The sequence below is a fragment of the Hylobates moloch genome, unplaced genomic scaffold, assembly GCF_009828535.3.
Source record: "Hylobates moloch isolate HMO894 unplaced genomic scaffold, HMol_V3 SCAFFOLD_5, whole genome shotgun sequence".
In the NCBI taxonomy this organism is placed as follows: domain Eukaryota; kingdom Metazoa; phylum Chordata; class Mammalia; order Primates; family Hylobatidae; genus Hylobates; species Hylobates moloch.
Genome location: NW_026652280.1, coordinates 76523735 through 76534908, shown reverse-complemented (window position 1 = coordinate 76534908; position 11174 = coordinate 76523735). Strand labels below are relative to the sequence as shown.

The following is an 11174-nucleotide window of genomic DNA, read 5'->3' as shown; positions in this document are numbered from 1 at the left end:
AAAAATACAAAAAATTAGCCAGGCGTGGTGGCGGGTGCCTGTAGTCCCAGCTACTGGGGAGGCTGAGGCAGGAGAATGGCGTGAACCCGGGAGGTGGAGCTTGCAGTGAGCCGAGATGGTGCCACTGCACTCCAGCCTGGGCGACAGAGCGAGACTCAGTCTCAAAAAAAAAAAAAAAACAAAAAGAGTCAAACTCTGTAAAATATTTTCAGAGATTTATTCTGAGCCAAATATGAGTGACCATGGCCCACGACACAGCCCTCAGGAGGTCCTGAGAACATGTGCCCAAGATGCCCTGGGTACAGCTTAATATTTTAGGGAGGCATGAGACATCAATCAAATACATTTAAGAAATACATTGGTTTCGTTCAGAAGGGCAGGACAACTCAAAGCGGGGCTATAATAGGTAAATTTAAACATTTTCTGGCAGACAGTTGGTTGAGTTTGTCTGAAGACCTGGAATTCACAGAAAGGAATGTTCAGGTTATGATAAAGGATTGTGGAGGCCAAGTTTTATTGTGCAGAGGAAGCTCTCAGCAGACTTCAGAGACAGCAGGTTGTAAATCGTTTCTTATTGGACTTAAAAGGGTGCCTATCTCTTAGTTGATTATTTCCTGGATCTGGGAAAGAAAGAAGGAAGGAAAACAAAGGCGAGAGGGGATTCTCTATACAATGTGGATTTTTTCCCAGAAGAGAATTTGCAGGGCAATTTCAAGGTATGGGAAGGAAACAGATTTTGGGGTAAAACATTTTTAGTTTCTTCCTTGTTATGCCAGAGTCAGATTGGAAAGTAAGTCACAATAGATATCCAGGGTTAAATAAAACCCATCTGATGAGAATTTATGGTTTTTAGGGCATGATTCTCCAGATCCCTTAGAAAGGAATTTGGGCAAGATAAAAAAAATCACGTCTTAGTCCTCACTCCCCTCTCTTGGCCAAAAAGCATTCCATAGAATGTATGTGTAGGCCAACAAACACCAGCAGGTCCCAACGTACTAGGAAACCTCATTCCTAGAGTTCTCTGATTTGGCCATCTGGCAGGGTCCCACAGGACTAGGAAGGCTTGTTTCTAGAGTGCTTTGATTTGATGGTAATAGTTTTAAATATTAGCGATTTGGATAATGGGGGGAGGACATGGTCTGACCTGATGTAATAGTCAATTGTTTAAGGGGTGAAATGGAGTCAGGCTTCGTCTAAAAAAAATCCCGGATCAGATCTATTTTCTGAGCTATTATGATCCGGGTCTTTAACTGTGCCTTTGCCTTTTGCTGTATCTAGCATAATATTTACAAGAAATGCCTAATGCTAATATAATAACAAATATCATAAAGACAGTGAAGATTTGGGCGTTCAGAGTTATAGGTAGAATCTGAGGGCAGTAAACAACCCAATCAGCCAGGAAAAACCCTGCATGCATCATCATAGTCTTTGAATAGACTTACAGTGTGTTTATACTCCTTAATAAGGGTTATTTAAACCCTGTGATAAATCTTATTTGAAAATTGTGATACCAACATTATATTAGAATGTAATAAATTTAATCTCTCTTCTGGCCAATTTATCTCCATAGGTATAGCATCCTGAGGGAGGATATAAATTAAATGGGAGAAATGCCTGGTCCTTGGTGTTTAAATTGTTACAGACTTATTAAAAGTAGAAAGCTATTTTTCCCACAAATTTTGTATTGCACCATATACTGGTATTTGGGAGAAAAGGTTTTGTCACAGGAGAAGTCATATAATTCTACAGTGTTTTTTCCTCAGCAGGACTCCCTATGGCTGAGGGCCTTAAAAGTCAAAAGACTTATAGTCAATTAATTGTTTTAGGCCATATAGGAATGGATGTGGACAGGCATTCATTACTTCTTAAAATTATTATTATTATTATTTTTTTTTTTTTTTGAGACGGAGTCTTGCTCTGTCCCCCAGGCTGGAGTGCAGTGGCGAAATCTCGGCTCACTGCCAGCTCCGCCTCCCGGGTTCACGCCATTCTCCTGCCTCAGCCTCCCGAGTAGCTGGGACTACAGGTGCCCGCCAACACGCCCGGCTAATTTTTTGTGTTTTTAGTAGAGACAGGGTTTCACCGTGTTAGCCAGGATGGTCTCGATCTCCTGACCTCGTGATCCGCCCGCCTCGGCCTCCCAAAGTGCTGGGATTACAGGCGTGAGCCACCGCGCCCGGCCACTTCTTAAAATTATTAAGTAAAAAACAAACAAACAAAAAAAAGCTGACAATAAACCCAAAAAACAAAGTTACAAGACGACTTTTTTTTTCTTTTTTTTAATCTTATTTTTTATGGAGACGGAGTCTGGCTCTGTCACCCAGGCTGGAGTGCAGGGGCATGATCTCGGCTCACTGCAACCTCCACCTCCCGGGTTCAAGCAGTTCTCCTGCCTCAGCCTCCCAAGTAGCTGGGACTACAGGCACACGCCACCACGCCTGGCTAATTTTTTGTATTTTAGTAGAGATGGGGTTTCACCATGTTGCCCAGGGTGGTCTCGAACTCCTGACCTCAGGCAATCCGCCCACCTCGGCCTACCAAAGTGCTAGGATTACAGGAGTGAGCCACCACGCCCGGCAGACTGACTTATTTTTAACTTTTATGTGTTGAGCTACTATAAGCTTGGTTTCTGTTACAGACTTATAGCAATTAGCTATACAAAATATAGGCATCACTTTGAAAAATGATTAAAAATATGTATATATACATATCTATATGTGTAGATATATTTATCTTCACAACTTATAATTTGGAGTATTATACCCAGGAGGCTTTGTTCCATGGTATTTTATAATGTTAGTAAATATTTTTCCTTAATTTTATAGTAAGCAGAAAATTTCTATGGTTGGGGTGGATGCAAAAGTGACACATAATAGTTCAGAAAGCAACCAATTTTGTTTTACCAGCTGTTTGGGCATTTTTAGAACCCCCTTCTTGATTTGGAGGGTTTAATCTTGACCTTTTTTTTTTTTTTCTTCAAGATAGAGTCTCGCTCTGTCGCCCAGGCTGGAGTGCAGTGGCACAATCTCAGTTCACTGCAACCTCCACCTCCTGGGTTCAAGCGATTCTCCTGCCTCAGCCTCCCAAGTAGGTGGGATTACAGGCATGCACCACCACACCCGGCTAATTTTTGTATTTTTAGTAGAGACGGGGTTTCATTCTGTTAGCCAGGCTGGTCTCAAACTCCTGACCGCCAAGTGATCCACCCACCTCGGTCTCCCAAAGTGGTGGGATTACCGGCGTGAGCCACCTCGACCAGACAATCTTGACCTAATTTTATCCCTCAAAACCAGCCCTTATAACCTCATGAGCCCTGGCCTAGAGGGAGGCAGCTTGTATAGTTTTAGGAGCAGAGCATTAGCAGTGAAACAGATCCAGGGTCAGTGGGATACCAAATGAGGGAGATTCATGTTTCTAGTCTTCAGAATACCATGATTTCGGTTTCCTTGGAAGTAAAACAGGGAGAGATAAATAATGGCTTAATCTGCACTTAAAAAGTTAGGGCTTAGTTTTTGGCATCAGCCCCGATAAATGCTCCACACAAAAGGCTATGCAATGGAGGATTTACATGAGCAGATGTACGTCTTCAGTTTTACAGTACTACAAAGGGGAAAACATCCCTCAAATCCCCCAATTAGATATAGAACCCATTTTCTTTTTTTTTTTTTTTTTTTGAGACACAGTCTCACTCTATTGCCCAGGCTGGAGTGCAGTGGCGCGATCTCGGCTCACTGCAACCTCTGCCACCCGAGTTCAAAGTGATTCTCCTGCCCCAGCCTCCCGAGTAGCTGAGATTACAGGTGCCTGCCACTGCACCCAGCTAATTTTTGTATTTTTAGTAGAGACAGGGTTTCACCATCTTGGCCAGGCTAATCTTGAACTCTGGACCTTGTGATCCACCCGCCTCAGCCTCCCAAAGTGCTGAGATTACAGGTGTGAGCCACCACACCCGGCCTTATAGTACCCATTTTCATAAGACATTTAGGTAAAAGGGGTTACAACTACCTTAGATAAAGCTTGTTTAAACATCTTACATTTTACAGTTCTATTAACCTGTATGTTTGTATGTTCTGGTCCCAGGAAGCCTTTTTTTTTTTAATCCCCAGACCATTTTACCTTTTCTGTTGCAAAGGGTTTGGGTTCCCAGCATGGGGTTGCATCTGTAAGACCTATGAGGGATAGGATATTTGATAAGGCTTCTTAAACAGACCTATGATTCTGTGGGGGGGCACCCATGTAAAACGGGCCCTCTTAACCTCCAAATTTACCATGACCTGGGTAATAGACATATTTTGTGGGAGGATATCCCAGTTATCATCAAGCTAGTGCAACATGGCTTGTATATGAAACATACTAACTGCTTCATCTGGGGTACTTCACTTGGTATTTTTTTTTTTTTTTTTTTTGAGACGGAGTCTCGCTCTGTCACCCAGGCTGGAGTGCAGTGGCGCATCTCGGCTCACTGCAAGCTCCGCCTCCCGGGTTCACGCCATTCTCCTGCCTCAGCCTCTCCGAGTAGCTGGGACTACAGGTGCCCGCCACCACGCCCGGCTAATTTTTTTTTTGTATTTTTAGTAGAGACGGGGTTTCACCGTGGTCTCGATCTCATGACCTCGTGATCCGCCCGCCTCGGCCTCCCAAAGTGCTGGGATTACAAGCGTGAGCCACCGCGCCCGGCCCTTCACTTGGTATTTTAAAGGGAGAGTTGGGCAGTTCCCTTCTCAGGGCAAACAGACCTTATAATGGCATTATCTGGCCCACTAGGCTGATTGCTTTTTCAGGAATAAACCCCCTGTGCGTTTGGATCATATATACTCAGTGACTGTTCAGTAATGAGTTGTGGGTCCTGCGTTAATCCAAACAAGCTCTTAAATTCTGTAGCATTTAAAATTAAGAATTTTGTCCTTAAAGCAGTTATTTTTACAATCCACTATAGTAAAGTTTTTTTTAAAAAAAGAAGCTGAATGATACCAATCTACAAAATGGAACAATTCCTTTACATTACACCCTTTGGTTTTAAATAGTTACTTGGTTTTGCCCTTCCCCTATATTGACTATTTTCTTGGTAACCACAGGGCTCAGAGTTTTGCTGCCCTGGCTTGTTTTGTTTTGCTTTAAAAAAAAAAAAAAAATCCATTTAGTTTTATCTGTATAATTTTCTTCATTATAAAGCAACTCTTAGCTTATTATTATTATTTTTTGAGACAGAGTCTTGCTCTGTCGCCCAGGCTGGAGTGTAGTGGTGTGATCACAGCTCACTGCAACCTCCGCCTGCTGGGTTCAAGCAATTCTCCCATCTCAGCCTCCCGAGTAGCTGGGATTACAGGCACATGCCACCACGCCCAGCTAATTTTGTATTTTTGCACAGATGGGGTTTTGCCACGTTGACCAGGCTGGTCCCGAACTCCTGACTTCAGGTGATCCACCTGCCTCAGCCTCCCAAAGTGCTGGGATTATAGGCTTGAGCCACTGCACCCCAGCCAATAAAATTTTAATGAAAGCATATTTTATGTTTCTACTATCTTAACTTCTAGTAACCCAAATTTCCAGTGGGGAAAAAAAAAACTTGAGGGTTTAAACATGACTTGAAGATTTTTAAATTACTGGAGAGTTTTACCAAGGTTATGTAAATTAAAAGGCATCTGAGCTAGCTTTTACCAATGTGATAAGCACTTACATTTTTTAAATTACTTGATTAGAGCTCTTTCAAGTAGAGTTTGGTAGTGAAGTATCACTTCTATATGACACACGTAAAGATACAGATATAACAGGCATGCAGAATAAAAGCCATGTTCAAAAGATACTTTATTTGCCTGTTTTCAAAAACAATTTTTCTCTCTTACTTTAGATAATTAGTAAAAGTTACAGGACACAACAAAAGGTGAAGGAGAGAGCCATCTTTCAAGGCCTTTTCAAAAGAGAAGGAGGGCCGGGCACAGTGGCTCACGCCTGATTTTATTGTCTCAACTCTTTTATCTTTTTCTTCTCCTTTTTAAAAAATTCCTTCACTGAAGCTGGGCACAGTGGCTCACACCTGTAATCCTAGCACTTTGGGAGGCTGTGATGGGAGGATTGCTTGAGCTCAGGAGTTCGAGACCAGCCTGGGCAACACAGTGAGACCTCCTCTCCACAAATGATTTTTAAAAATTAGCTGGGCATGTAGGTTGGCACGTGCCTGTACTCCCATCTGCTTGACAGGCTCAGGTGGGAGGATGGCTTAAGTGCAGCGGGTTGAGGCTGTAGTGAGCTGCGACCATGCCACTGCACTGTAGCATGGGTAAGAGAACGAGACCCTGTCTCCCCCCTCAATTTTTAAAATTAATTTAAAAAATAAATAAATAAAATTACTTCAGTGAGAAGGAAGAAGTCTCAACACTTATTGCCTGGTTAGTCCTGGGCAAGTCCAATCCAGGGAGGGCCTACCTTGTGTCTCGAATTAATAGGTCTATGATTAGCAGCCCCCCACGTATTGGTGGGATACTACAGGAACCACACACATAAACACCATCCTTAACTGTCTATGACAACAAGAGTCTTTCGCTATCTTAGCCTATTTTTGAAAGTGAATATTTTGGGGGAATGTGAGGGTTATATCATCTGGTATTCTGAACCTAGAAAATTACCTCTGAGACTTTCCATGAAAAAGGCTTATTGGCTTAAGTCGCTAAGTAAATTGGCTTTATTTAAAAAACATTTTAGGCCAGGCATGGTGGCTTATGCCTGTAATCCCAGCACTTTGGGAGGCCGAGGCTGGTGGATCACCTGAGATTGGGAGCTGGAGAACAGCCTGACCAACATGGAAAAACCCCACGTCTACTAAAAATACAAAATTAGCTGGGCGTGGTGGCACATGCCTCTAATCCCAGCTACTCAGGAGGCTGAGGTTGTGGTGAGCCGAGACTGAGCCATTGCACTCCAGCCTAGGCAACAAGAGCAAAACTCCATCTCAAAAAAAAAAAGAGGGGGGGTTGTTTCAGAATAAATGAATGGAGGAAAACAATGATATAGATAAAACTAAACAGATATAAAAAGTTGGGCAAAGAGGCTTTGCTGCCACCACCAGGAGCCCTGTACTATCAGCCACAGTCAACCCCACCATGTTCTTCAACATCACCGTGGATGGTGAGCCCCTGGGCCGCATCTCCTTCGAGCTGTTTGCAGACAAGTTTCCAAAGACAACAGAAAACTTGCGTGCTCTGAGCAATGGATGAAAAGGATTTGGTTATAAGAGTTCCTGCTTTCACAGAATTATTCCAGGGTTTATGTATCAGGGTGGTGACTTCACATGCCATAATGGCACTGGTGGCAAGTCCATCTATGGGGAGAAATTTGATGATGAGGACTTCATCCTAAAGCATACAGGTCCTGGCAAGGTCCATGGCAAATGCTGGACCCAACACAAAAGGTTCCCAGTTTTTCATCTACACTGCCAAGAGTGAGTGGTTGGATGGCAAGCATGTGGTCTTTGGCAAGGTGAAAGAAGGCATGAATATTGTAGAGGCCATGGAGCGCTTTGGGTCCAGGAATGGCAAGACTAGCAAGAAGATCACCATTGCTGACTGTGGACAACTCTAGTAAGTTTGACTTGTTTTGTCTTAACCACTAGACCATTCCTTCTGTACTCTCCTCTCAGGAGAGCACCCCTCCACCCCATTTGCTCACAGTATTCTAGAATCTTTGTGCTCTCACTGCAGTTCCCTTTGGGTTCCGTGTTTTCCTTGTTCCCTTCCATACCTAGCTGGATTGCAGTTAAGTTTATGATTATGAAATAAAAACTAAATAACAACAACAACAAAAAGCTGGGGAAAGAAAATAAAGAATGAAAACAAATTCTAAGAGGTTATAAAAGGTTTATGGAAATTTTATCTTGTGTAGTCAAAGCTGATCAAGATTAGACAGATTTGTTTGTAAAGTTTATTAAAATCAGCTTTAGTATTAAAAGCGCATTAATACATATATAATATATTATATATATATAAAATAAATATATTTTTATTTTATTTATTTATTTATTTTGAGACAGAACTTTGCTCTTGTTGCCCAGGCTGGAGTGCAATTGCATGATCCTGGCTCACTGCAACCTCTGCCTCTCGGGTTCAAGTGATTTTCCTGCCTCAGCCTCCAGAGTAGCTGGGATTACAGGCACCCACCACCACACCCAGCTAATTTTTTGTATTTTTAGTAGAGACAGGGTTACACCATGTTGGCCAGGCTGGTCTCAAACTCCTGAGCTCAGGAAATCCACCTGCCTCAGCCTCCCAAAGTGCTAGGATTACAGATGTGAGCCACCACGCCTGGACAAATGTCTTATTTTCAAGGAGGCTCATGGAAAGCATGGGAAGAATTCTGACAAATACAGGTTTCTGATAACTTTGAAACTGTATAACTGGACTGGGTAAAAATTTCCAAAGTCTAATGAAAAAAGAAAACTGGACTCATAAAATTGCTAACCTCCAGACTAATGTTTTCCATTTTTCACCCACTCTTCTGACTTAGAATCACTAAAAATTAAGACAGCCTTTTTTGGCTTGGCGCAGTGACTCACACCTGTAAATCCCAGCTCCTTAGGAAGCCAAGTCAGGAGGATCCCTTGAGCTCAGGAGTTCAAGACCAGCCTGGGCAACATCAAGAGACCCCACCTCGAAAAAAAATTTTAAAAAATTAGCCAGGTGTGTAGTGCATGCCTTTGGTTCCAGCTACCTGGGAAGCTGAGGTGGCAGGATGGCTTTGCCCGGGAGGTTAAGACTACAGTAAGCCATGATCACACCACTGCACTCCAGCTTAGATGACAGAGCAAGACCTTGTCTCAAAAAAAAATCCAAAAAACTAAAAACCTTGCCTTTTTCCTAAGGCCTTACCAGCTAAAGCTAGTCAACCTGGCTTTGAAAAAAAAAAAAAATCACCACAACAGCTTATATTTGGACAAACTTTACACACAACCTACAATCTAGGAAAATAGATTGCTATTAATCTTCCCAACTGACTGCCCTCCAGACTCTAAAGAAACTAGTTTATAGACTATACCAGATATTAAGCTTTGTCTTGTTCCATAGAAATGTCTCTCTTATTAAATACCTGTTTGCCTACATCATATACAGAGGCCTAGCTTTGAGAACTCATCTACAATGCCATCTCCTGAAATGAGACACAACAATTTAATTGAACTGGCCTATCCCCCAAAATGAGAGACTGGTTTAATGCGATCCTTTGCCGCTCAATTACTAGCCCGATTTCTCTCTCCACAGACACCAACTCGGCTTATAGTGAAACTTCTAAGGAAGTTTCAGACAAAGGAAATAAAGGAGACCAGGGACTCACCCCAAAAGGTGGCATCCTGTATGCTAATTATCTTAAATTAAAGGTCCCTGGATACCAGCAGATACTGGAAGCAGCTTTACTCTGATAACTACCTTATCTGCCTAAAGCCCAGACCTGTCAAAGAACACAACAATTACTTCTGGTCTCTTTCCTGAGTTTTCATTAACTTACCTCAGTACAAGAAGAAAGACTGAAGCCTGTCAACACACCTGGACAGATTTTTGTCAGAAACCATTGTCTGCTCTGCAGGCCCAACAGTCATTGTTCCAGGCCACTGTATGTTCTCCAGGCCACTGAATCACCCTAAAAATCATTTACGATCCACCTTAAAATCACCCACATTTTCCCATTTCCCATATTACTATGAAGAAGGGTATATAAGCATCTGTACCCCACTGGGTCATTCTCCTGCAATTCCCTCATGCTATGCATGTTAACATAAAATTTCTATGCCTTTCTCCTATTAATGTGCCCTTTGTCGGTTGATTTTTCAACAAACCCTCAGAGAGCAAAGGGGAAGCTTTTCCTTGGCCCCTACATGCTATATGGCAGAGGGCATAGTGCTTTAAGTTCATGTTCCGAACAGTCCCTCCACCCATACCAAGGAAGCACAGCAAGGAGCTTGGGACACTTCCCAAAGAAATCCCAAAGATTTCTTTACAACGTATTTTTTACAATTCCTTTACAGTAGCCCCCACATTTTATCCACTTTCGCATCCTCAGGATCAAGCAGAGTGCCTAGAGTGTACACTCTAGAAATGTTTATTGAATTAAGAAGCGGCTGACAGTGTTGTGCAGGTAGTGTGGCCAAAAGAGCAGTTTCAAGTCCCAGGCACTCATTAGTTGTATGACCTGGGGCAAGTCGCCTAAATATACCGAGATCCATTTCTTTTTTTTTTTTTGAGACGGAGTCTTGCTCTGTCGCCCAGGCTGGAGTGCAGTGGCGCGATCTCAGCTCACTGCAAGCTCTGCCTCCCGGGTTCACGCCATTCTCCTGCCTCAGCCTCCCGAGTAGCTGGGACTATAGGCGCCCGCCACCACGCCCGGCTAGTTTTTTTGTATTTTAGTAGAGACAGGGTTTCACCGTGTTTGGCAGGATGGTCTCGAACTCCTGACCTTGTGATCCGCCCGCCTCGGCCTCCCAAAGTGCTGGGATTACAGGCGTGAGCCACCGCACCCGGCCGAGATCCATTTCTTTACCAATGAAACAGGAATACTACTACTTGCCTTGTCTACCTTACTGGCTCCTCAGGAGGCTTTACATAATGAGCGGCACTGTAAAACGTTATACACGTGTATGTACAGTTTTGATAGGGCTGTTTATTAGTCTCAATGGTGAAATAGAAAGAAACCTGGATTCAACAGTCAAAAGCTGTTGGGCCATTGTGCAGGAGCTACCACTAACAGGTTCCGTTTTCCCATCTTAAACACAAAGTTTAGACTCGACGATGGTTCGGACCCTGCACTTAATAGTCTCTAAGTCCGCTCCAGGCTCGGAACCTCAGGTGTCCTCAGAGAGGTAAACCCCAGGGTTCCCAGATGCACCTGCAAGGGCAGGGAAAGTCAAGGTCGCGGGGTACTAAGACGCGGGAGGCTCACCCAGTCAAAGTCACACGGGTTACCATCTTCGCGTTGGGTGGGCAGACCGTGGCAGAGCGGCGGCAGTTTCCTCACGAGTAGGAAGGCAGCAGAGAGCAGGGCCGACAGAAGGTAGTAAGGTTGTGCGAGCCATCGTGAAAGTCGCGGCACCGAATACACCAAAGCAATTAGAGGTGCCAAGACCGCCATCTTTTCGGCCGTAAGGGACACTGCTCGCCGGCGACGTAGGTCTGGCCCCGCCTCCCCCACCATAACGA

General features: G+C 43.6%; 1 protein-coding gene across 3 annotated transcripts in view; it reads right to left on the bottom strand.

Annotated features, from left to right (window-relative positions):
* TMX2 (thioredoxin related transmembrane protein 2) overlaps window positions 1–11161 on the bottom strand; it is a 22381-nt gene extending 11220 nt beyond the window's left edge. Inside the window, exon 1 of one of the 3 annotated variants that reach the window (XM_032152944.2) lies at window positions 10918–11161. In XM_032152944.2, coding sequence (XP_032008835.2) covers window positions 10918–11106 — 189 coding nt within the window. In that variant the 5' untranslated portion in view covers window positions 11107–11161. The remainder of the gene's footprint in view (window positions 1–10917) is intronic. The other 2 variants (XM_032152942.2, XM_032152941.2) reach the window with 2 other exon arrangements.
* Window positions 11162–11174: the final 13 nt, after the last annotated feature.